Source organism: Phalacrocorax aristotelis, chromosome 2 (assembly GCF_949628215.1).
Source record: "Phalacrocorax aristotelis chromosome 2, bGulAri2.1, whole genome shotgun sequence".
Classification (NCBI taxonomy): domain Eukaryota; kingdom Metazoa; phylum Chordata; class Aves; order Suliformes; family Phalacrocoracidae; genus Phalacrocorax; species Phalacrocorax aristotelis.
The window spans coordinates 17,391,739-17,418,585 of record NC_134277.1 but is presented as its reverse complement, the minus strand read 5'-3'; the positions used below and the strand labels follow the sequence as shown (position 1 = coordinate 17,418,585).

The 26,847-nt window shown below is 44.9% G+C and overlaps 1 protein-coding gene across 2 annotated transcripts in view; it reads left to right on the top strand.

Annotated features, from left to right (window-relative positions):
- The window catches only part of JCAD (junctional cadherin 5 associated), a 33,405-nt gene extending 7,365 nt beyond the window's left edge, over positions 1–26,040 (top strand). The window contains exons 2-4 of one of the 2 annotated variants that reach the window (XM_075082547.1): positions 5,809–6,167; positions 12,899–16,548; positions 20,542–26,040. In XM_075082547.1, coding sequence (XP_074938648.1) covers positions 5,869–6,167; positions 12,899–16,548; positions 20,542–20,576 — 3,984 coding nt within the window. In that variant the 5' untranslated portion in view covers positions 5,809–5,868 and the 3' untranslated portion in view covers positions 20,577–26,040. Of the gene's footprint in view, positions 1–5,808; positions 6,168–6,834; positions 7,256–12,898; positions 16,549–20,541 lie in introns of those variants that run through there. The other variant, XM_075082548.1, reaches the window with a different exon arrangement.
- Positions 26,041–26,847: the final 807 nt, after the last annotated feature.

Genomic DNA, 26,847 nt, shown 5'->3' with positions numbered 1-26,847 from the left:
GAGGTAAAAGCCTCATTTAATATGTTTATTTTCAATAAGCTGTCTCATATGCACACATGTAAAAGCAGGGTGAGAAAACAGGAGCTATTACAATGGCCAAAGACACATTCTCCTGGGAGGTAGCTCAGGGTTATAGACTGAGTGAGTAGTACCATCTAGTATTAAAACTTCTGCTACAAGAACCTGTTTTCCATTGCTGTAGTCTGTCAGGCTTTTATCACTTGATCTGTGACTTTCAGGTTGTGTCTCTCTCTCAGGCTAAATTTATTTTAATATTGTCAGCTAAACCAATTCAACCATTTCCAAGGAAAACTAGGGGGGAGGAGGGAGGAGAGAAGGAATGTTGTTTTGCCCACATTAAAAAGGGGAAAGAAAAGAAATCCTCCAGCTCTTTGATTGAGAGCTGCTGTGCCATCATGTTCAGGAACAGGATCTATGGTGACAAGGCTCAGAGACATCCACGCATGTTCTCGCCAGACTCGTCTCTGTTTCTAGACACTCTGTTTTCTGAAGATTTTTCCTCCCATCCACCAGCACCTCACAGCCTCTGGTGCTGAGCAGCCCACTCGTGACGAAGCCCTGCTCAGGGACAGCACTCGTGCCCTTAACCAGTCCAACAGAAGTTTGAGGAGAGCATGTCTGCGTAGCCCCGGTGCGCTGCCCCTGCCCAGGGCTGCTGTGGTGGAGCTGGATTGTCCCCGTAATGACGGCTCCTGCTTTTTCCAGGTACAGGTGAGACAGGGTCTTGGACCTGGGAGCAGAGAGCAGGCACAAAGGTGCTTCTGCTGGAAACATAGACGGAACAGAGGCTGGTTATCAGGAGGGGACGGAGGAAAATTGGGGTGAGGGATGCAAATAGAAGACTGGTGGGGAGAAGCTGTAAGGGCTGCAGGAGGGCAGGGTGGGCTGGTTAGCATAGTGGTGGGCTGTGTGGGAAGGGTGGCCAGACTGGTGGGACCAGGGGAGGGATGCTGGGGGTGTGGTGGGAAGGACAAGTGGCTGTGACTGGCCAGAAGGTTGGGAAATGGGAAATGAAGGCACTGGTGTGCATGGTGGTGAGGAGCTGACAGGGGTGGGAGGGAGACAGGGGCTGCCCGGACAAAAGCGTTGGTGCTCGATTAGATGGGCAGAGGGACAGAGAAGGGCAATGTACACAAATTACTGCAACCGCTTTTTTGGCTAATCCCATGTCTTCATTGTGCGGACACCTGACTTGCTACACTTGGCTTGGCATGCAGAGGCACTAGGGTTCTTGCGGCAGTTGCTTTGAACATACCTAGTTCAGTTTTAAGGCTAAGTGCTTTGAAAAATCCGGTTGTAGACACTTCAGACTGGGTGCCCAGTATGGAGAGGGTTGTTATCACTTTAGTGTATCTGCATAAATACTTCTCTCTGGCACAGGTCTGATATGAAATGGGAATTCTGTCACCCAGACGTGAGTTAAGATAAGCTCGTTTAACGTGTGACCCACCTGGATAATATGCTTTGTAATTCAGATGTCTGTTAGTAACTCTGTCTTCAGAACAGTGTTTGGATAGCTGCTGTAGATGAAGCCTAGGAAGACTAGCATCACCTAGCCTGTGTATCAAATGAGGCAGGAGTCCTGCAGACTTCAGTAGCCTGAAGTCATGTAATTACAGACTGCGGCAACTCATGTGTCCATGCAGGGTGCCTTGATTTTGGCAGTTCATGATGTTTGTATGCTTCATCTTGCAATATGAATCATGTTCCATTGTTAGGTTTGTGGGTTTTTTTTCCTGTGAAATTGTACAGAATCACTTACAAAAATGTTATAAATAGTTCTGCAGAGGTGGGCAGGGCAAATCATGCGCAAGAAAGAGTTTCAGGGGTCATACCCAAACAGTTAAAAGGTTGCCACCTTCTACTTTATTTCAAGTAGCAGAGGGTGGGAGAGATGTAACAGAGGGCATCCAGGGCTAAATCCTCTGTCGCTTCTGGTCTCCCACCCAATATGTGGGTGCTGTGCCCAGATGCTCTCTGGAGCCAGGGCTAACCAAAGGTGCATGCCAAAGGGCAGCTCTAAATGCCATGCAGAGAGGATTCAGCAGCACACAAGCCATTTCAGAGCACAGAGGTGGGAGCTGCTTCTGCCACTCTTGCAAGTGTTGGCATTTATCATCTCTTGTTCTGGTTGTTGTACAGGTGCTGGTGATACCCCACAAAATAATAAGGCTTGGGAACCCCTGCCACTGAAAAACCTGTAGATAAAAGCAGACAATCAACAGAAACCAGAGCGTTTCCCCCACTGAGAATGGGCTCCAGAAGCAGCTCAGAGGAAACTCTATCACCAGATTTCTTCAGGGTGTCTTTCACAAGTGCTTTGGGTTTTTCTCAAGGCCAGTGATGAGATCCCCACCCTGGGACGGACCACCCTGAGCCAACATGCTCTGATGACGTTTCCGTCTGGTGGTCCCATTGTGTCCCGCTCGCCAAGGCTGCAGGTCCCCATTGTCTCCACGTACGCAGGGGCTGATGCCGATTTCCGCCTGTCAGCCTGCGCTTGTTTCTTTGCATCTGAGAGTGCTGCTGAGAAGTTTCCAGAGAAAAGCTTGGCCTCTGTTTCCAGTGTAATGCAGAGTTGTACCGGCTGACGGGGACAAGTCGGAAACGCTGGCAAGATAGCAGGCATCCTCAGGAAGCAAACCCTATCAGAAAGCACTGATGTCATTGGCAAACAATACAAATGAGCGCTGGAAAAACAAACTGTTTTCCAGCGTTGTTGATCTTCCCTCAAATTAGAAGCTTTGCACAGCCTTTACACTTTGGCCCAGTCTGAGAGATTATTTACAAGACAGCGCTGCAGCAATGGTTTTGTTGCTCCTGCCAATCCAAATCCTTTGATTTTATTTCTTAGATTTATTTATCTAAAGGAGGGTGGGAAGAGCATCTCAGTGCTGCAGCCAGGTTTGGAAAGCTGGCCAGCATCCTTGCGGATGTTGGGTGCTGACACGGTTGATGTCCTGCAGGCTTTGCTTGGGCAGGGCCTCTGGCTCCCTTGCCCCTGTCCAGGTCCGATGTGGGGGAACAGTACCTCCCTGCGACTTCTGCACAGCCCTTTGAGGCATGTGTCCAGAAGTATCCCAGCTACCAGCCTCCTGCCACCACTGCTACTGGCTCCTGGGAGCTTGTGTCATGGGCTCAGAGCATTTCTCCATGTGGTGGGTCTGGAGAGAGCTCGTCGGGGGTTTGGTGCTGAGGGTGCCAGGGCAGGCAGCAGGATGCAGGCTTCTCTGCCTTGATGGTTCCCATTGCAGAGCTGTGAAGACAGAGTGGTAGTATCCCACTCCTAGCTGGGCCTTCCCACCACCCGTAGCACTGCAGGGCTTTCCTTTCCACAGGTGGTAAGTTTGCAGAGCAAGAGGAGAGGATCACACCAGTTCCTCATGGTGCATTTTCACACCATTGCTCCTTACCACTGGTGCCAAAAGCAGGATCAGAGTAAACCCCACGGGCTGGAGGTTTCTTGCCCGCTCGTCTTTGTCTCTCTGATGGCACCATGGCTGCAGCGGGTGGCAGAGAGAGGGTTAAGCTGTGCTCCAAGCCAGCCTGACAATAATAGCAGGAAAAACACATTTCTTCCTTGCACCTGCGAGCACTCCGATGGGCTTTCTGCTGTTTATGGTAGTCACATCGGATCCTTCTCTTGTTAGAGGCTGAACAGCTCTAGCAGCCAGCTGTTCCCCTTGCTCTGCTCATACCTGGCTCCTTGCACAGTCCAGGGTGGTGGGTGGATGGGAAATCAGCCTTTTAGGTCAGCATTCAAAAATAATCCATGAAGCCTTCCCTTCCTTTCAAGAGGGAAGGGTCCCACTCCTCCCTGCTTTCTGCTTGCTTGTACTGCTGGCTCGCTTACTCAGAGCACTTAGTGAGAATCTGAGTCCTGTTCTAGCAAAAGATACTCCTAAAATATCTTTGGTTCAGAGCTTTACTTTTCTGTTTTTAAAGGGTGTGTAGTGTTACACGTGTGAAAAGGGAAGAGATTCATTAAGCTCTAGAGACAAACTGGTTTAAGTGCTCAGCAGGCTCTCAGGCTGAAAAGCCCCTTTTGCAGTGTTCCAGATTACCAGTTAAATTGTGGCTCTGCACAAAAATCGTGCATGTTTTTCCACACTGCAGGCTGTCCTTGGGCGAGCGCCGTGGCCACTGCAGGCAATGCACAGCAGAGGCGGCTGGAGGGTCCCTGCATGCCCAGGAGTCGCACACCAGGCTGGCCCGGAGCAGCCGGCTGGACTGGCTCTGCAGTCTGCAGAGCATCCAGGAGACAGGGCGGGAGCAGAAAATGGATGGGGCGCTGGATAGGCAAAAAGTGGCTATAATATATGGAGTGCTGCACCACAGAAACTGGTTTATATTCTAAGCCAACTCATCAACTCCTGCACATACATAGCCTGAGAGATTTAGTACTAATAAACGTGCAGCAGCCATCTCGGTAGTTGCTCCATCTAAACTAAATTATTGTAAATGGCAGTGAACGAAGTTCTCCCTTTCTTCTTACCCAAGGAGAGCATTAGAGCCTGGTGTAGAAAATACACCTGCTTTTCATGATCTTTGTGGAGATGATCTGCTTTTGATCAACTGCCAATGCTGGGCTCCTGTCCCTCAGGTAAACCTGCTACTACTAAGGACGCACACTACTCACCAGGCATGTCAAATGAACTCTTCATGCAGGGAAAATCATCTCGACTGTTTTATGATTTACATAACAAATCAATTTCTGTGTGCTTTATGCACCTTTTTTTTTTTTTTCCTTACTTTCTTCTGGTAGCACGGTTCAAGTTAGGAGCAATGTACCAGAATGGGACCATTGTTGTGCACAACCTATGGAATAGATCACTGCCTTCGACTCATTTTAAAACTCTGGAAGAATGGGTATTCTGTAATTGCCATAACAAGCTGCGAGAGTGGTATAGACAATAGGGATTTTTTTCCAGCCAACTAATTCAGTTTGCTGAATCTCTGCTGTAGTCAGTGCAGAACTGAGGGCTGTCACTGGGAAGAAAAATCTTGACTATCCCATGTTTTGGAAATCATTGAGACACAGTAGACATGGGCATCTCAGGTTGTTTCCAGTCACTTTACACAGTGGAAGTGTGCTGTAAAAATAGACCATACTTGGAGTCTTAGGTTTTGTATTATTCCAGTTGAGGATTACTGATTTCCAGCAGGCCATCACAGGCCAAAAAGAAAGTAATCTGTAAAAAGGACTGTTCAGCTGGGGTATTGCATGATATTACCTGGGTTTCTCATGTGATTGCATAATTAATTTTTGTTCTCATGCATATTTTGTCCTTGTTCATGTGAACATTTTTTCTTAATTGGAATACGCAAAGCTGTAGGGAGAGGCATATTGCCCTGTAATCCGCCCCCTCCTCCTGCAGCAACTTAAAAGGTAACACAGAGCACACCTCTCCATGACTGGGGAAAAATTGTTTTTTAAGGAAATGCCTGACTCAAATTGTGGGCTTACCTCTGGTGCAAAGACTTTTTTGAGATCACTTAGTGAAATCCGAAAGCTGCAATCACTAGTGAATTCTTCAGTGAAAGGGACTGAGTCAGCAGCAGCACGGCATCTGCTGCTTGGCTGAGTGCATGGAGGTGTATTGTCTAGGGAAGGTCAGCACATGATTCATCAGCATCTGTGTGCACTTTGCTTCATCTATTTTATTATAAGGGTGGAAGACTGAGGCCACAGGATGAGACTTTTAGCTTCAGCAGCCTACCAGCTCATCAAAGATATCTTTCCTTGTTTAAAGTGGCCTTCTGTTTATTTTTCATTTTGTTTTGCAGTGATGGGTCCTGCTGGAAAGAGGTTTCTGATGGCACAGCTGTGAGTGAAACCAGCACAATATGTTCAGTGTTGAGGACCTCCTGATTTCTCATGGATACAAATTGTCAAAAAATCCCCCCGTTTCATATGAGAACAGATATGATGGATACCGGCATGAAATCGTGGGGAACAGATCTGCTCAGAGAACACTGAACGGGTTTGAGACAGAATTGAGAGCTGGGGCATACAGCAAGAAACCTCTCGTGAAAACCAACTCGAGCAGCACTGAAAGCAGCCATGGGAGCCAAGGGAGGCAAGCGGGTCCTGGTTACCACCATGACGTTCAGGGTTTGTCCACTTTTCATACTTCAAAAGGGGGGTAAGTTTCAGCATCATGCCATGGCTTTGCTTTCTCTTCCTTTTGGTCCTGTCAGATAACTAAGCATGATCCTAACCCTTGATGGCATCTTCCTGTGATCCTTTCCTGCTCCCATACCAGTGACCGTTTCCATGCACTGCAAGTCCGCACGAAGTAGTGGCACATCCAGTCACCTTCTGCTAGAGTGAGGCCTTTGAAAATATCGGGGTGATCGGAAGTGGCTGAGTGTGGGAAAGTTGCATTTACTAGTGAGGTCTGTATCAGAAAGGCATTTCTGATGGGCTTAGAAAAGCTCAGTCCAAGTATACAGTAAAAAAAAGGGGCAAAATCTCTTCCTTTTCTTCATTTTAAAAGACTGAACCCAGCTGCTTCTGCCACATATACACCCTGGGGTTTGCTGTAGATTCAGCCACGTGCAGCTCTTGGTGGGTGTTCCTACATGCACTGAGGACTTTCTTGGTTTTTTAAGGCCGCTCTTGTGGACTAAACATGAGAAGGTGCCTTTTCATTTATTTTTAAAACAGCTTAAAGCCAGTGGAAGCTTTTGTCATCACTCCATAAAACGTGCTTGTACAACTGTGGCTTGCTTAACACAGAGTACGTGCGCACTGGGGCTGGGGCAGGCTGGGCAGGAAGAGCTGTGTGTACACACCGCGGCTCAGCCATTGTTCTGTGGCTATTTGAGTGCTGCAGATGAACAAAGGAAAGGGGCTAGAGCAGGACTGGAAGCCAGCCCAAGTGTGACGGTGGTTTATGAGGAAAAGCCCCTTCCTCCTGCCGAATGGGCTTGAAACTGAAAGCAGGGAAAAACACTGTCACCTTGGGAGCTTGTCCTCTTACGAAGACCTTCGGTAACACATGGCAAAGGCACGTGTCCCCTGATTACTGGGCTTGTGTGCTCTTTTCCTTCACATCTCTTCCCCTTGTAAGCCTGTTTGCCTGGAGCAGAATGGCTCGTGGCTGCCTGCTAGGATAATGGGCAGGAAGAGGTGTAAAGCAGTCCTTGGACAGCAGGTCCTAGCCGCAGTGAAGCTTCCCAGGTGGAACTATCCCTTCTGGAGAAGGAAGGAGAGGACACATGTTTAAAGGTAATAAGAAGGATCCTTCACGGTATGTTTTGGGTGACGTTAACTGGATGACAATAAAGTGAGAAAAGATACTGAAAAAGAATGAAAGGGAAAAAGGTTTTGAAGCAGGGGAAGCGAGGGTGCAGGGGTGTCAAGGGAGGTGACGCTTGGCCTTGGAGCAGAGTTTACTACTGGTGTGAATAAGATACGGCCGTGCGAGGCTGCAAGCAAGCACAGCGCTGCTGCTCCCATGCCCTGTAAGGCAGAGCCTGCATGGGTGCCTGGTGGTGTGGGAGGGCTGCTGCCTCCCAGCCTTCCGCCTCTCCAGGTGCATCTGCAGGGGCTTGCTTGTCTGTCTCAGACGTGGGAGAGGTACCTGTAACTGCTGGTGTAGGCTAGATACGAAGTAATGCTCTCTGACAGTTCAAATGTCTCTTTCTAACATCTTAAAATACAAGGGGTAAAACCTATCAGTCTACAGCATAGTTAAATATTATATCCTGGTTTTAAAAAGCAGCTTTTCCCCATAAAATAGGGAATGCAGCCCTGGAAATGCCTTTGTCACACTTTCACAAAAATAGAAATCTTTTCTTACTATTATAGTTACAGCAAATTCTGATTCCCAGTGAGCCTGTTGGGAACTCTTACAAAGCACTAGCAACTATGAACATGGGGAAACCTTTGTATCAGCCATCCCTCTTGCCATCCCTGGGTGTGCAGAGTAACTCCGGTGCAGAGTGCGACACTGCCACTGTCCTGCTGGTACAGGAAGGGAGGAGTAAGCTCTCTGGGCCTGATCCAGGAAGGCTGTCTGCAGCTTCAGTGCTGCATCACCTGTGTTTCCAAAAGAAGAGCACAGTTGCTGAGCTCCAGGGTGACAGTCCCCCTCCAGACCCACTCCCCTGCTCTGGGGAAGCATCTGAGGCATGGGGCTGCCATGCAAGTGTGAGCTGTTTTAAAACTGAAGAGAAGATTTTTGTGATGGCCCATTTTGGGGTGTTTTGGCCTGTTACAGGTGGGCCATACTGAACTCCACCAGGGATTGTGATCTCACTGTCTGGTTTATGGACCATCACAGGAAAGAGGTTCCTGGTTCTCAGGCTGGGACAGAACTGCACACTGAAGAGATTTGGGAACGATTTGGGCCTGAAGAGAGGACAACCACCCAGCAAGGTCCAGCACAAAGACTCTGCTCTTTGGGCATCACAGGCTTCCTGCAACCATCTCCTGATGCTGCCTTCCCAGTGCAGCACAGTGGCAAAAGGCGGTGTGTGTCCCAACTACTTTCACAGACCTTGACCAGCTCCACGGCAATTTGGAGCATGACTCAGGCTCCTCAGATGAGGAATTATCTACACGACACTCATGCTCAGACCATTGATGTAGAAGGAATAATCCCTCCAGACACCACAGAAGTGAGCGATGTTGCCCTTATTGCTGCCTTTGCAGACAGGTTTGCAGGACTCAGTGTGTTTCATGATGGCAGGGTATGATGCTGTTGTCTCTGCTCATTGGGATTGTTCTGCTGATCGGTCCTTGCTGAGGAGGAGGAGGAGAGAGACTTCATAGCAACTGCCTGTGGGCACATCACACCCCCTGCCGCTGCTGCTTGCAAGGTGGGAGTGATGCCCTGGCAGAGTAGGGAAGTGATGTTTTGCTCCATCCCGTTGTTCTTCAGGCACAGCGTGGGGGAGCAGATGGTGGGAGGGCTGTTCTGGCTGTCCTTGCTTAATGGGCAGCATTAGGAGGCCATACAGTAAAGGTTTGGAAGAGGAGACAAGGCAAAGAAAATGGGAAAGCTGACCCTATGGGCAGAGATAAGAGGGTTCACAGAAGGAGAACTCTCCCCTGCTTCTCTTCTGAGTGGAGAGAAGAGGCGCTTTGCTTAGCTATTTGTGTGGGAGGAACTATGTTGGTAGCTAGCAAATTTAGAGATAAATAGATAGTATCGCTAATGAGATTACCTGCTGGAAAAATTAGAAAAGCATACTGGTGTTTCCCAATGTTGAGGCTTGGAAGAGTGTATGTGAGGACAGGATCCCAAAATAGAACAGAAGCTGCCGGTGTCCAGAACAGCCCTCTGACAATTTTTACCCCTTGCTGCCAGATCCTGGAAATCTCCTAACAGTGCCTCCTCGTTGGGCACAAAGTCTGTCCTGGTGCCTGTGGCTCACCTGCCCTGAGTTACTGGGTGCCTAACACCTACTGCTTGCATGCTGGCAGCCAGAAGCAGGGACAGGACCTCCCGTGGTATTGCTAGATTGCTCTGCAGTGGCCTCATTCTGCAGGGTTTTGACTTTATAGCCTGTGCCATGCTCCTTCACTTCTAGCCCCATTCAGTGGGTTGTGCAAGGTCCTGTTTGTCCAGCATTGCCCTGGGGGAATGGGGCAGCTTCAACCCATCGCTCTGAGAGCGGCAGCTCAGTGAAATGCAGTCATGCAGCTGGTGCAGGGTGGACTGATGGCCTCTTTTCTTGCAAAGGGCTAAAATTCATGGAAAGCTAGCAATGGTTTATTTTTTAAGTGGTTTTCATTGGATTAATTTTATATAGAATCAATTAAAAGCACTTAATGACAGCAAACGTGATATTTGTTGGAAGAAGGCCTGTTAGAAAAGAGTTCATAATGTTAAAATCTACCTGCTTGGTCCCATGGGACCGTTCTGCCCCCAGCATTTAAATCCTCCCAGTTGGTCCCATGGAACCACTCCATCCTTGGCACCCCTCCCAGCTGTGAAGCACTTGCAAGTCATTGTATCTGCGCGTGCATTTCTTCCTGCATCAGTACCGTTGCATCATGGAGTGAGACAGAATCGTGTAGTGGCATGATCAGAGACTAGCTGCTGCTAGGAGGGACTGTGTGGTCTCTTCATTGATAATATGTCATGGATACAAAGACTGCAGCATGACTGGCATTTGCCATCCAGTGACGTAGCATTGCTGAGGCTGTAGTGAAGCATTTTGAACTCAGGGTGGCTTTTGGATGCTTCCCCTTCCCACCCTTTCATTTGACTGCAAAACCCAAGAATGCCATGAATCCTGGAAGGAACCACTCTGCCACAGTTGCAGCCACAACCAGTGCGGTTGTGCTGAGCTGCCGTGCTGCCTGCTGCCTGCCTGCCATGCCTGCTGCAGGCAGGTGTGCAGAAGCCACTCTCTATCTTTGGGAGCAGAGGAGTCTTCAGGCTGGAGCTACACTGGAGGGTTCTTGGGGAGACTGCGGCGCATCCTCTTCCCACTGCGCGGTGAAGCGCCGTACTCTTCAGAGGCTTGCGAGGCCCAGGGAACAGGCTGTCTGCATAGCCACCTCTAGCGCCTGAGCCAGAACCTGGAGAGACTCATGTTGTCCACCTTATGAACAGATCATAGTCACTTTTGAAAAGCTCTAAATACCTCCTTTTAAATGTCATTTCTACATTCACATTGCAATGATGACATAGTACAGGCCACAGTGGTTTGTATCATGTTCAGAAATTTATTACTGGAGCCTAGTTATTAATATTTTAATATTTAAAAATAAATTTAATATTTTAAACAGCTTTTAATAAAAGGAGGAACATCCCTTCTGTAACTGAAGCTGTCCTAACTTAGGGCCAATTGACTTCAATGAATGTCTGAGCTTGGGTTTTGTTTTGTTTTTAAAAACTCTTCTGTTTTAGTGGTTTCCTAGGAAAGAGTTGAGTAATGATTCCTTCCCTATTCCTGATTTCCTATTAAATCCTTTAAACATCCAGCCCATTCCATTCCTGTGCTGTTAGTTGCAACTGTTGCAAATCTCAGTATTATTGTCTACCGTACCTCCTCCCTGCAATGTTTTTATATTTGGGTTGATAAGAATTTGGGTTTCCTTTGTGTTTTTTTTAATGGTGAATTAAACTTTGCAACATCATCTCTGGCAATTTAAAGGTCAAGATTTTTAGATGCTTTTCTAAAAGACACACTACCACTGTCGCAGGAATAATTTTGGGGAAGTCTGATGGCCTGTGTTGAGCAAAATGTCAACGGTCTCTGATCTTGGAATCTATGACTCTGTACTTCCTGAGATTTCTTTTAGAGTAATGGTTAAAATTGAACAGAAACAGCAATCTGTCCATTCCTTCCTCACTATTGATAGACTCTGTTTCTCACCTTGTTTTGTAAACACAGACACAAATGGTGCCACAGTAGCGTAGGGATGAGACAAAAAAGTAGATTTGATAATCTCAGAAGAAGGCAGCATTTGTTCAGCTCCATGTTTCCACATGCAGAGAGGCACAGAAATGTTCGTTGTTACAGCAGTCAACTTTCCAGTATAGGAGGTGTCCTGTTATATCTCACTGATGAATTAAGTCGTCTGTTACTTCCTGGGGTTCAGTGAAAAAAACTGTACTTCAGAGGCAAAACATTTTGTTCAGATGTTAAGTCTTAATCCAGTTGAATTAATATGAACAAGATGCTCCTTATCCCAGTCTGATTTTTAAAGTTTTGTAGTCACAGGATGAAGTTAATATACATACAAGAAAAATGCTGTGGATCAGGATTGCTTAGTTTTAATTCCAGATTTTGAATTGTATTCTGTTTTCACAAACTACTATTTGAATAGATCATTGTTTTTAGTAAAAAAGAGCTAGATTACATTGTTTATATACCTTGGGGTGGAGGGAAGAGAAAGAAATTCTTGGGTTCTATCTACATACGTGTCCTATTTCTGTCAATTTTGATTTTTCTTTCCCGTCTTATGCTGGTGGCAGCTACATAGTGTAAAGGCAGTTACAGTGTTGGACAGCTTAGGTACAAGAATAGCAGAACATGGTTCAAGTAGAATATTAATTATTTATATGGAAAGGTATCAATTTTGTTCAGTAGTAATATATTAAATGGTTTACAGTCTGTTCAGAACACACAAAGAACCTATTCTGTTCATGTAAATCTGTGTTCTGGACATTTTATTGCAGATTAGAAATTCAATGTCTTTCATATTTCACTAATAGACCGCTGGAGTTAATCCCCCTTTTATTTAACAGTGTTATACTTCTTTTGAGGTATTTTAGATTTCAAATATTGGTTCCATCTTATTCAGAACTGTGCTGATACATCACCATTGTTTTGGCTTGCATCCTTTCATACAAAGCACTTTGAAGAAATTTGTTCCGTTTGAAAGATGAACAAGAATCAACACTGGAAATTACGTGTTTTATTTCAGGTCTTGTACTAGGATACAAATAATGCTTCTTACAGAATATATCTTACGAAATAGCCCCCTACCTGTTCTCCCTACCCCTGATTTTTAGATTTGGTTTCCTATTAAACTTCTGTACCATTTTGATGTAGCAGAGTACAGAAGTAAGTTCAGCACAATCATTCTGGTCTTCTAGTGTCCATCAAGGAGGGCTGTGCATGTTTGCACAGCATGCAACTGTGTGCATTTGTTTCTCTTTCTAACAGCTTTGCATAGCTAACAACATGCCAGAAGAGCATCAGCCCCTTCCTTTACTCATGTTAATGACTGACTTTTAAATCCTCTCATTAAAATCATAAAGTCATCATAAAGTAATCTGGTTGCGAATAGATTACACAAACCCCATTGGCATAACTCAACATTTGACCTCCTAATGGCCTTACCCATAACGGAAAGAAAGGGCATCTGTGCAAACTGCCTGTAATGCTTGCTGTGTTTCTTTTTCAGGGTTTATGATAGGCCTCAATTAGCATGGTCTTCCCAGCCCAAGACTGATAAAGATCTTGCCTACTGGAGAAGACGAGGACAGGACTTCAGTGTGCTCCTGGGCTATTCTCAGAAAGGTGGTGTGGAAATGAAAGGCCTGGCTGCAGCCCCAGGGGCACCCCGGCACCCCAAGGAGAGTCAGCTGAAAGTGGGGACGGGCACAGGGTACGTCAGAAGCGGCCTGCGGGAGGGCTGCGAAGTGCCTGGCGACTGCAAATGGCAAAGTCTGGGAATGGAAAACTGGAACCAGCCAAAAAAGGTAGGGAGGCAAATGTCTGAGGGTGACAGGGAGAAACTCCTTCAAGAGCTGTATTCACTGACTCTGGGAGACAACGTACTGAGCGCCCAGAACAAGGGGAAATCGCAGTCATTGCCGAGGGTCCTTTCGCCAGAGAACATGAGGTGTGTGGAAATGCCCTCACTGACCAACAGTAACAACTCGCTCAGCGTAACTAAAACCCCCTCCTATCCCCCAAACAGACTGAGTGTGGAACCAGCCAAGCACCATGAAATGGGAGGCCATTTCCTTCCCCTGGTGAAACCCAAGTATGGGAGACCTCTGAAGCCTCCGTCCTATGAACTGCAGCGGCAGACAAGGGCACCTGCAGAAACTGCAGGTTTCCAGGACCACTACCAGAAAGACGAACCCACCTCCTACTTAGCCAAAGTTAATGAGACAAGGCAAGATGCTTGCATCCAAGACTCTGGTTTGGAGCCCCCGGTCTATGTACCTCCTCCTTCTTACAAATCCCCACCTCACCAAAACGTGACCCCACATCCCCTCAATGAAGTGCCTAACACCAACACGTATGCCACCAGCGATCCGCAGGGTCCTGCAGAGCAGGTTGTACCCTGCCAACGACCAGCTGTGAATACTTTTGAAGTGGGGGAGGACCCTTGCAAAGACAACCATCTTCCTCATGGGAAACAAAGCCATGTGAGGCGCCCCACTGACTACCTGCGTTCTGTTCAGTATATTCCCTTTGATGATCCTCGGATACGACACATTAAAATTGCACCACCAGAAGGTCTGCAGCACAACACTAAATACACTGAAAATGCATGTAGTCCCAGTTCTGGTGCTTTACAAGAGAGAGATCTCGAAGTACAGTACAACAGTGCCTTTTTGGATGCATCAAACTTGTCCAGTTCTGCAAAGGAAGAAAGAACTTCCAACAGCTCCACTCATAGCAACAGATGGTTGGCACCATCCACGCGAGATCAGGAAAACTGTGCCTTGCCTGACCAAAGAGACAGTTGTAGCACAACTAATCACAGCACCCGTAATGAAGACAGTGCAGAGTACACAAAAGGCAAATTTTCTGTAAGAAATTCACATATGGACAGCACCTGTGAGACTGTTACAAAAGTAAAAAAGTTTGAACCTGGAACTGGGATGCAGAGCAAAAAGAGTTCAAAGAAAAAAATGAATGAAACTATATTTTGTTTGGTCTCTATCCCAGTTAAATCAGAATCCAATCTGCCAGATACAGATAGGAACAACAACATAACCCAGAGCCCTGATAAGAATGGGTTTGATAACAATGGGGCTTTGCAAGAACAAAGTCTCTTAAGTATGTCTTCAACTGACTTGGAGTTACAAGCGCTTACAGGAAGCATGACCAATAAAAATGAGTTACAAAAACAAGAGCTGTGGAGACCAGAAGAGTTCAAACAAATGAATGACCTCAGATTTATTCAGCCTGCAAAACACAGAGAGCTCAAATACTCTGGCTCCTGGCCAGGTGATCAGTACAAAGACCAGCAGACACAGACCAGTTTTGCCGAAGAACCTAAAAGCCCACAATTTTTCCATGGTACAAAGCCTGGGCAGCCCAATACTAACAAAGTGCTGTCTCCGAAGCTCCTAGGACGTACAGCATCCACGATAGGGTCAAAACAGACAGGGTTACCTTCTGACGGAGGGAGCTGCAGACAGAGTGCTTACGGGATGAAGGGTCAGACGCACCTCAGCCAGTCTAGCAACAGTGCATTTTCTAGGACTGCCAGCTCGGTCCTTCAGGCCCCCTCCCCAAAAGCCCACCACAGCCAGCCTGTGCCTGCCCAGGAGAGGGAAACCAGCCTTCTTTCCAAGGGAGATGTAGTTAAGGGAGACGCAGGCGCTCCCTGCAACAGTAAAGAGCTGTTTGGGCAGTTCCTGTTGAAGCCTGTAAGTCGCCGTCCCTGGGATGCAATAAGTGAGCTAGAAAGTTTTAACAAGGAGCTGCAAGGGCAGGAGGAGAGCACAAGCAGTGAAGAAGATTTGGAAAGTGCTGTGGCTTCTCCACAGGCAGGTGCACTTACACAGAGGAGGGCGTCCAGAAATGAGAAGTCAAACCAGGAGCCAAAACACAGTGGGAAATCGGAAACAGTTGTGCCAGAGGTGCCGGTATTTAAGTCAGGAAGAGTTAAAAGTAAGTCTGAAAGTTGGAGCATGGGGACAGAACGTGGCGGCGAGCCTGGCTGCATTGGTTCTCAAGGCTCCTCACAGCCAGGAGGGAGCAGTGAAGGAGCTGGGCCAGCAGATGGAAGTCTGATAACAGAAATGAGGATGGGGGAAGCCAAGAGCAGAACAAACAAGCAGACAGTTCACGTGGGCCCTCTCAAGAGAGTTTTGTCCAGTAGTCCAAGCAGTTCATGTTACAGTAATCCTTTCAATAACCCTGTCTTGCAGGAGATAAGTGAAGACCAAAATTACCTAGACTTTGTTAAACTGAGCAAAGGTGCAACTCCCACAAATGATACAGTGTTAGAGAGAGGCTCGGTAGTACGCTTGTCACTAACAAAGAGGAACCAAGGGCGCTCTGAGCCGGATTTGAGGTCAGTGGGACTTGATGTAGCCCCAGGACCTGGTGCTAACAATTCTGATCACTCTTCAAATGCAAATGCAGTGGAAATCCCTGTGAATGAGTCATTGCAGGCAAGAGCTGCAAGAATTTTAGGTATAGATATAGCAGTGGAGTCTCTCCTTCCAGATGACCATGTTGGGCCGCACCCAGGCGCTAGCCCTCGAAATGGTGCCCAGGAGTTTGGGTCATCAATGGGGAGCACAGTAAGTGACAAAGAAGGAAAAAAAGATGGTTCTTATGAAGGCAGACGAAAGTGTGGCTGGACAGAGAGTGCTCTCTTTGTTGGGGTGGGAGGACGATCTTTATACCCTGATGAATGCCAGACCGCTCACCAGGAAACCAGTGCTAAAACACTAGTAACTGAGCAAGTTCTTGAACACCCTGCAAGTCCTAGCCAAGGTGAGGACCAAAACTTGGTTTGCAAGTCAGCTGTGTATCAGCACTCAGAAAAGAGAGTGAGAAGCACCTCAAAAGTGATAGAGACACTCCAAGGCAAGCTCACTTCTCCACCTAGTCGGACTGCCATGGATCGCTTAGTGCGAATGAAAGAAGTTGACTCTGTGTCGCGGATGAGACGCCTGAGCATTAAGAGCGCAGACTCGGGAGAGGAGGTGGACGAGGAGAAGCTGTCGAGGGTACAAGAGGAGAGAGGAAGTAAACTGGCAAGCTCAGGGGCAGTTTCTAATCGTGTTATCTCTCTCAATGAAAATGGATATTTAGGTGGAATGGACAAGAAGAAGATCATCAGAGACTTTTCTTTAGGTAAGACCCTATTATGGGAGATCCAAGTGCATACTTTTTCCTTATGTAATGGGCATGATTGGTTTGCTTATGCCCACATAATGCTGCTCATATACTAGGAGGCTGTAGGTGGTACTACCCCCATCTGGTTGCCACCCCTGTTGCTCTCCTTGTGGAAGAGATGAGTGTTCTCTCATCCCATTTTAGGAAAAGTTACTGTAAAACTCACTTGTGATACTGAGACTCATTCAGAGAGACTGGAGCAATCCCTGAGGTCTTCTCTCTGCCTAGATGTTTCAGGGAACATCCAGCTTCACACAGCAGAGTACAAAGACAGCCACTCTAGTGCCAGTGTTTGCGAACACGTGGTGATTTAATCATAGCCTCTCCTTGAATACCCATTTTTCTCCTCTAATACTTACATAGACACATACTCTACTGGAGTTCAGAAGAAACTAAAAATAAAAATCTGATGTTCTTCTGCGAAGCCTCTGGGAAATGGCTGCATTAAAGGGCCTGGAGAATTCTCTCTCTCATTAATATTTTCCAGATCAGATGTTGAGAATAACTGTTATCCCCAGGTCAAATGGAAAGTTGACTTTTTCAGTGGACACCTTTTTTTTTTTTTTTTGGTGTTCCTCATCTTTCAAAAGCATATAAACTTTTGTAGTCTATATGCATTCCCAGTATAACATGAGCTGTTTTCTCTCTGAAACAGTTTTCATATGGCATTGTGTTGAACAACTGAAAATCAGTTGTTGCCATAGACCTGTGTAAAGGTATAAATCTCCCAGGCCACCTGTCTAGTCCATTAAATTAATTGGAGTGAGCAAATGTATGGTGTGAAAGTTGTTAAATTAATATTAATCTCCTCCTTCCTTTTTCCATCCTCTCTGTAGCAGCTGACGTTCTACCTTGAAATCTCACAGGTTATTCATTAAACCTCATCAATATAAATCTGTTCACAGTTTTCCAGTACAGAGAGACTGAAACTAAATGGAGCATACTTTAAAGTGGATTTATGTATTTCCATCTGAAGAGAAATATTTGCATGAGTTCTAAGTATTGGCTTCTGCAGTCTTGCAGCCTTTCTCTTCATGTCTTTTTCTGTTTCCCACAGCTCTGTGTCTCTTTCTGCTCTGAACTGTATTTCTCCAGACCAGATTTTCCAAAAAGGCTAATTCAACTCCCTTGTACCCATCAGGTCTAGTATGCCCCACATGCATTTCATATGCTTTCCTCCCTTGGGGTTTCTGCTGGAGTGAAGAAAATAACTGTTGTGGTGACATGACTTCAGGGATGTATCAAAACAGATTGTGTGTGTTTTATTGGAGAGTTATTCTGCAGTAAATTAGGTCTAAATTTATCCCTCTTGCTGACAATGCCAGGCTTGTATTCTGCAGTGTGTTCCCACTGCAGCAGTTCCCTCACAGATGTAACAGCCCTCCCCATGTCTGGATAGTGTGGCTGCCCCTTCCTGCTGCACACATCCAGCACCGCAGGGTAACACGTACTCACACAGGACGGGACGGCATCTCCTCTGCTGGCCTCTTCCCATCCAAAGAGACCCAGATTTGCTGATGGCCACAAGATCTTCACCTTACCTTACCGGGACAGGATTGAAGATTCAGGTCTATAGAAAGGCCTGATGTTGTGTCTTCCTCTGTTAACCCTCACTCTAACTTCCAGACTAGCTCACCAGTACCATTGAAACCCAAAAGGAGAATTAATCCTGGAAAACCAGTGTATTTGTTGCTTTTAAAAAGTAAATCTTGCTAAAGGCCATTCTATTTGGAGTGAGGTAGGGTGATATTAATCCTACAGTTGCAGACTGGGCCCATCGCAGAGGCTAGAGGCCTTCGCAGAAACAGGCTTCCACATGTATAATGCAGCTTGGCAGAGGAACAGTCATCTCAGAGCAAGAGCTCTGCCGAAACTCAGTGCAAGAAGCTCATCTTACTATGCAAATACTGCCGTTAGAAGAACAACTCCAAATGTTCCCAAATGTTCCCAAATGCACTGGATGTCTTTTCTCCCTTGCTATTTGAAGACTGCTTCCACAAGGCTACGGATCTGGCTTTGTTTCTGTAGAGAGCATTTCAAATGAGCTTAACCAAATGTTGAATAAACATTTCTGTATCAGTGCTAGAACTCAAATGTTTGTCCTCCCAGAAGTGTGACATAGCCTGGCAGTCTGGCCCTTTTGTGTCCTTGGTTTAGGTGCCGAGGGTGTGGGTAAGCTTTCAAGGAATAAATGAGCTATCCCGAGACTCCATGTCTTGTGGCCTCATTTTCTCCCTGCCACCATGCCCCGAAACAGTGAGCACCTGCAATTTTGTGGGGACTTCTATTAGTGTGAATGTGTCTGGCCTTAGGAAAATCAGGTTTCTGAGATGTAAATCCGTTTTTATTCTTAGGTCAACCTCACACAGAACAGTTCAGAATGCTTGTACATTCTAGCAGTTTAGATGGCAAAATATTTACAGTTGAAGAAATGTTACTGCTTTAGAGGTGTCTTCCCACACCATCAGTGCATTAAGCTGAGAAAGAGTCTGTGTTATCCTGGAGTGTACTAGCCCTCAAAAACTTTTTTCCCCTTGATTATTTTGCATTCATGTGGTGTCTATTGTTGAAGTTTGGATATACAGAAGAGGCTGAATAGTGATAAGCAGTTCTGAAAACATAGGTGCTGCTGGCACCTTTCTTGGCTGGCCTAGCAATTTGAGGAGAGTGGGCAAGAGAAGCAATAAAGGATCCTGCACCAGGGATCCACCCACTGGGGCCAAATCCAGAAGTTCTTTCTTAGCTGGTCCCCCCTCAATATGAGTCTGAATGCTGTAGATGGACCACTTGCACACAGGAGTAAAAATTTATCTCTGCTTCTTTGAAGACATTCATTCACATCAACATAAAAATCCTGGGGGTGAAGAATTTACTCCAAAGTGTGATATTTATGTGTGTAACTATTTTCGTGCTCAACTGTTTAAGTGCGAGTGCTGTGGGACTACAGCCTACAGGAGGGGCGTTTAAGGTTAGCACAGATGCCCAGGTGGCATAAGACCAGCAAGTAGCACAGGCCACAGTGCCGGTTTGTCCAGGCCCCTGTGTGCCTACAGACTCCTCCATAGGTAGCCCTGGTTCCTCCATGACATGACCGTGCAACCCAAGGAGCCTACAGTAAGTCAGATGTGTGCGTGATGGTACAGGGCAGGCAGATCATACAAGGCAAAGCCCTTCCATTGCAGTCCTATCACACAGTCACAAGGGTGAAGAAAAAGGCTCAGATCTGCTCCCGTCATGGCCAGTGTTGGGATAAATCCAATAACAAAAATCCATTAGAAGAGTGTCCTCAGGGCTTCAGGAAAAGAAAAATGAAGTGTGGTCTGTCCTGTGAACTGACAAAATGTAGGCTGAAAATGAAGACCAATGTTTGTATGCCAGGCTAGTGCTTTAGTGAATAATGTTCAAAACGTGAGCTGCAGTTTTGCAGACAGAAGTGAGACAGTCTAACCGTAGTGACGCAACGCAGCTGTGCTTTTCTGTATTCTGTTGAATTAATCTGAAACCAAGGACTTACAATGCGAATGAAAAGGCCCTGATGACTGGATGGCATCATCACTTCTTCGGCCACTCTTAAACACCCTGCTAGGACGCTTAAAGCATTTACCTGTCCTTAGTGTTCAGTACAAGGGGGGCAAATCTTAGGCCTTTCTCTCCCTGTCAAAGCATCTGAAAACTTGAAGTAATCACTTAGCAGTCAGTGTGCTTGTTCCTACCTACTGAAGGTTTCCCAAATTTTATCTGCGTGCATTTGACCCAAGTCACACCTGAATTACACTGGTGTAAATACAGAATTTGGGTCAGGAATGCAGTCTCTATCATTAAGGCTGTAAGTCCAGTATTAGCTTTGTTTTTTAATAAAAACTAGGGAAAAGATGTCTCGTTCCTGCAGCTAGCAACATTGAATAGATTTCACAATACATTATTAATGGTGTTTTCTTGTCTTTTTTTCAGATACATATGACCCCACCAAAGTTGAAAAGGTGTAAGATGAATGGAGAGGAGAATAGAGATTTCTGCTCTACTAAGAATGTTTCACTGAGTTTTTTCTTGGGTGCTTTTTGTTTGATTTTTGTTCTTTGATGCTTGGAAATCACTTCCATTTGTGGTGTTCATGGTGTACTCATCATAATGCCTTTACCACTGTCACTAGGAATTAGCTATTCATATCTGAAACTGTTGTGGAAACCACAGAAGAATCTGACTTCTACATTGGAACCATCTGGCTTTGTAGCATTAGGACTTAATACCTACTGTTGGTAAAGAGTTTTTATCCAAACTCCATTTGAGTCTTCAGTGGGGATGATGAAATGCATGAAATGAGGCTTTTGAGCTTTCTCTTTGGTGTAAACGTAAACGTGGGAGATTAGTGAAATGAATTTTAAAAGAATGTGAATTTATAAGCTAAACTTCTAAGTATCTACAGTCTAAACTTTGTTTAACTTAAGGGATTTTTTTGCCATAAGTAGAAAGTGCTGCTGCACTATGTGGGGGAAGGAATGTGAGAGAATGGTAGCAAAGACTGATTGTGAAATTATTTCTGACTTCCAGAGTTTGAAATTGCTCAGATTAAATACTTACTTGCCACCTAGAGAGAAGAAAAGCAAAAAACCCAAAGCTTCTAAAAGATGGAAGACTTTTCTAGTACAGTGTACAGAACGTGTAATTATAGTAGCTGGCAACTAGTGTTTCAAACCAATGCAAAGTATACCACTGGCTGTTTTGCACTCAGTATTACCTATTTTTGTTTTGCTGTTTAGAAATTCTTTATATGAAAGAATAGTAGCTGGTTTAAAATAGCCCATTTTAACAAAGTAACTATATTTCTTGTTACAGAATACTATCTATTTTTCTACGATGTAAACAATTGCTAACAAGTGGCAAGTATAAAGAGGTATTATTATTATTATTATATTTTAAGAAGACTTATCCCTCTGAGTGAAGGTGCCCCAAGCAGATTTCACTTGTATATCTTAATGCACACTCCATATTGCCACATACTCAGTAGTGCTACCTTACTTTGTTCTGACAAGAGCCTTCTATGTATGTATGTATGTATGTACCACAGGGTTAATTTCTGTTTTTCCCACTCAACCCTTGGATCATTCTTCTTGGACCACCTTCTGAAACACAACTGAGAACTGTCCGGGCTGGTGTTGCTGCCATTACATTCCAGGGATGGTGACTACCAAAAACTGGGTTTGGATGTTTGTCCCGGTGTCTCTGAGCGGCTCAGAAAAATACCTGATTGGTTTCTTTTACTCTGTTCCCTTTTACACATTATGAGTTTGGATTAGGCCAGTGTATAAAAATAACAAACCTGGGTTTAATTCTTCCCTGAAGTCAACTGATGTTGCTGGGGAGGAGTTCAGGTATCTTCTTGATGGCATTTAAATACATGGCTTTAAGTATATTTTATCTGCACACACAAATGCATGAATTACAGAGTTTATAATAAAGCCTATCATCCTCCTCTTTGACACTGAATTAGCCTGCATAGTATCTGTGTCTTTACAGCCTTTATGCCCATTCCTGTGTGTTTCTTTGTAAGTATCTGTGTACTAACATTCTTCTGATTACTTGTTCATGTAGTTCACCAACCTATTTTACTGGCCTTTTCTGGTTTTGAGCATAATTTTATTTTTTAAAATCTTCTAATTTCTTAAAATATTTTTCCTAAGTCTGTAATTGGAAAGAACGATGGGGAAAAGCACTCATCCTGTGTTTTGGCAGCAAGAATTTCTTGTCTGTAACACAATTCTGTTACATATTGACTATTTAAAGCTTGTTTGAAAAGAAAATGTGGTGTATAATTGATTTTATTCACTCTTGTGCATGCTGTGTAGCAATACTTGTTGACAACTGTTCCTACCACTCTTACTATATCCACCTTTCTTCATCACCATCTGAGATATCTGGGGGCTAGTTAAAAGCTACAAAACATGTTTCTTTGCCCGTCCCAATTCTGCCCATAAAAAACCAGTTCCTAAAAAGAATTACTTCAGCCCTCATCATCCCACTTACTGCTAAAGCTGAGATGCTTGGCAATAACTTGAAAGTTTTAATTTATCCTTGATTTCTGGAGAACTGTAAGCTGTCACATCTAACCAGCCCTGCTACCTCCAGTTCATGTCTCTGTGGAAAAAGAGTTTTCTGTGCATTTTATTTTCTTCTGATGGGGAGGGGGTTAACTGATTTTGCAATGTGTCTGTTTCGTCAGTCATGTCAAGTAATTACTTTTCCAATGCTTGTAAACAGCCAAGAACTTAAAAAAATTGAAAAGAAAATGAAAAAAATAGGAAGCAGCAATATTGCAAGGAAGGTTTTGTTGGCTAAAAATGAGAAATTAAAGCCTAGAGAGTTAGTAAGCTTTGTTTTGCAGTAGTATGTGACTGACCAGTAGATGAAAGGCTAGAATTAGTACTGCTCTAAAAACAGTGTATTCCTCTAACAACACTGGCTGTTTAATTTCATACTATGATACAGACAACTAAGAAATGCAGGAAGTACAGTTTTATGAACAACTGTGGCTCAGTGTGTCTACAGTACCTGTGCCATAATTAAAATGTCAGCCACCCGAATGGGCTGGATGGTACCATAGCTGAACACCTTCCCAGAAGCCTTTTGCCAGTTGCAAACAGCAGTTAACAGAAAGCTCCTTTTACACCAGATGTAGTTAAAAAACAGTAAATGGAGACTTTCAGGGTCTATCTCAAGGGGTGCATAAAACTGTTGTGGCAACAGCTGTCTCTGATAATGGCAATGGCAGGGGCTCAGGGCTGAGTGGACAGAGAGAAGGAGGATGTGGTACACTGTTTCCAGGGCCTCCTGCAATGCAGTCGTGTGACTGCAGCACAGCAGTGAAGAACTGTGCATTTATCTTTATCCTCAGGAGGAAGAGCAGAGCTAGAACCTTGGAAATCACATTGTTACATGCTGTTGTGGATCCAGCTTGTGCTGTTGCTGTGCTGCTGCAGCTGAGGAAGCTGGGGCTGGATGACAGGTTATCAAAGTGCTTGGGTGGGAAGATACCAGTTTCACAAGCATTCCCAGAAATTCAAGGAACAACTGCATGCCTGGTTTATGCATTTCAGAAATGTTGAATGGGGATACTGCTCAGGAAATGGATAGCTAAATAGGACCTGCCATCTCCTTCCATTTACCCTGCTGAAATCCAGAATGGAGAGCCAGCCTAAAGGGTTAGTGACAGTAACGGCACCTGGTGGCCGTGCTAAGGTGCCAGGAAGATAAACAACTAATCCAAAGCTTCACGCTCTTCTCTCTGAAGAAGAAGAGTGGCTCATGAGCTTCGGGGGCTGCCGAATCATCCGAGCACAGCTGTGCTTTCTGCTGGGGCTGGGGAAAGGCAGAGCCACGGCAGGGTGCAAGGTGGCAGGACCACTGAGGGAGGAAGGTGAGAGCGCTCCCTCGCGCGGTTCCCCTCACCACCCACAGGACGTTTGTTTCCACGGAGAATCACTGTTTTCGGACCCCACTCCAGCCTCCTTTGAACTATAATGTATTTTGAACTAGACAGATGTGTGGTCTGAGAAGAGCTCTTAAGTATGTGTTTCAGATCCCACCGCCATCGCAGTGAGGGGGGCGGGATGGGGGAGGCAAAGGAGGGAAACCCTTTTGAACGGCTCACGCTCACTGGCGATGGAAGTGCCCAGCAATGTGCCTGACTAAGCATCACTTGTCAGCTACTAACTCAAGAAACCTTCCCTAGGCATAAGAAGGACTGTTGTATTTCATACCACAGGTTTTATGGCAGATTAGTCTTTACTGAAAACTCTCCTTTATCAAAACCATCAAGTTTCCTTGACTCAGCTCCTGATGTTGGGAGCAAACAGTCTATATACTGAAACATCCAATATCTCTTGAAAACAATGAAGGACAGCTTATGCCTAAAGTGGTCAAGTAACAGTATTAATCTGTCACCCTTCGAAAAAATCCAGTCCCATCAAGATTATTTACATATAGATATTGGAATTTAGTAAAATATTTTTGTTCAATATCATAAATCAATATTAATAAAGTCAACATTCTGTTGCCTTTGCCACATGGACAGCCAGCTGAATGTTAATTTTATAGTACTCTACTTTCTCTTTGGGTTACAATGATGATATTTTCTTCACTGCCCCATTTCAAAGGAAAAACTAGTGAAGTGATTAGGGGAAAAGTAGAAGTGAAATGTTCCTGCATTTTAAATGGCAGTAGTTCTTGCAACTGCAAAGTGGGCACTTATGTCCAGGTTCATGACACGATAGAGGCAAGCATATGTGAGAAGTGAATCTTTACTTGGCAGGAGCCATCAGCTCAAAGAAGGGAGACAAAACAGTGTTAAAAGGAATGGAAAGGGTTGACAGCTTTTCAGCCTTTTGAATATTTTCTGTAAAGCTGTCCTTTTGGAGGACATTAGTATTTTCTTGGTTGAGGATCAAACGATCCCTTCATTTCCCTCCACTGGCAATAAGCCACGATGCTGCAATCCTAATTTACTGGAGTGAGATTTAATTATAAGTGGAGTCTACAAAGTTTAAACTTCTATTCTTCTGCATAATCCCCATCAAGGATCAAGCTGAAGATTTCATGAGATGATTACTATATAATTGATTTCATTAGGAAAGTTGGGAAATTGTGATTAATTCTTATTCAGACTTGCATGAAAATGTTCACTGCATCTCCCCCTAGGGACTAAATGAAAGCTGTTTACCGTCAACTGTATTTTTAAAGAAAAAAATGTTTCAAACAAAGAAAAAGGGAAATCCTGATATCAACAGCAAAGCCCCAAACTGCAATGCTACCTCCCACCCATGCTGAAAAACATGTTTGCAATATGGCTTGCAGAGCTGCACAGCAGGGAGAGGGTGAAGAGAACTTATGTCAGAACTGACAGACACATGGCTGAGATTAGAAATAAAAATGAAATTTCTCAGCCAAGAGAAACCGCAATAACATACAGATTATACAATGAAGGAGGAACTTTCCATCCTCAACAGCAGCAATCTCAGCCTTCTTTTGAGCTCAGGACCAGCAAAGAAAATAATCAGAATCATTCCAAAAGCCATTCCTAACCTGGAAGGAGAACACGGAGATATATGTCCTAGACAGTATATCAGAATCCTTGTGTCTTTGTCCTTATACAATGCAGATAATTCTCCATGGTGACTTTCAAGATACCATGGCTTATCTCCAAAACTAATACTATGTCATTGCCATGGTTTCTGCTCTAACTGGCCCAAAGGCAGATTTAGAGGGATAAAAAGAGAGGAAATAGGGGTAAGCAATTACAATACTATTTATATGATAGCAGAAGATTAATGTGCTTTAAGAATTTTCTTTGTATTTTTTTCTGCACAATGCAAATACTGTGTTTCTGGACTAATGTGTAAACTGGAGGGGTGCTGTTATTCAAGAGGAGACATTCTCCAAATAAAGATTTTGCATGGATACACTCCTCTATGATGTTGTTGATGTTGTTATAATGGGGCAAAATGGAGCGTGTGCTCTGACATTTGCATTGCCTTCAAGAAAGATAAATGTGTTGGTGAAGTGTTAAAAGGCTGCAGCATCCTTCAGGGGATTGCTACTTCAAAACCTGATGTTGTGATTGGCCTTTACACCATCGGGTACAGAAATTGTGTTTACTTGAAAGAATTGCTTTCTACATCCGCACTTTCTCAGATCAGCACAGACTGTAGGTCACTCATTTCCAAGTTGTGCTCTGTTTGCTACCTTTAGGGTACATTCTGCCTCTGTGAGGGAGTTGATTCCTCCTTTACTGCCTGGCAACCAGCCATCTGCACTGGTTAAACCTATGGTGTCAGAGCGTTTTCCACTCCATGTGAGTATTTTCTACTCCCTTTGCACAAGTTGATATGGCACTGGGATAGTTTACTTTGGCTACGTTGCAGTAAAGAATGGCATGCTCTCTATCCGTGCTGATAGGAGAGAGCTAAGTTATCAAGCTAATATATAAAAAAAAATTTTCTTTCAGGCAAAAGTATAGGCTGCTCATGGCTAGAAAGTGCAGCTCTGTCTTTTGTCACTGGCCCACAAGCAGGTTCGACCCTACTGTCATGCTCACAGATATTGCTGTGTAGAAGGATGGTTTCATGCTGGTACTCCTCACCTGTCATCAACAAACCTGTGGAACGAAAGACCCAACAGATCTGGTGAGGCTGAAGATGGAAATCATTGCGGCAGTTTTGGTCTCCTTTTCTTCCCATCGTCTAGCCATTCTGATCTCACTGTATC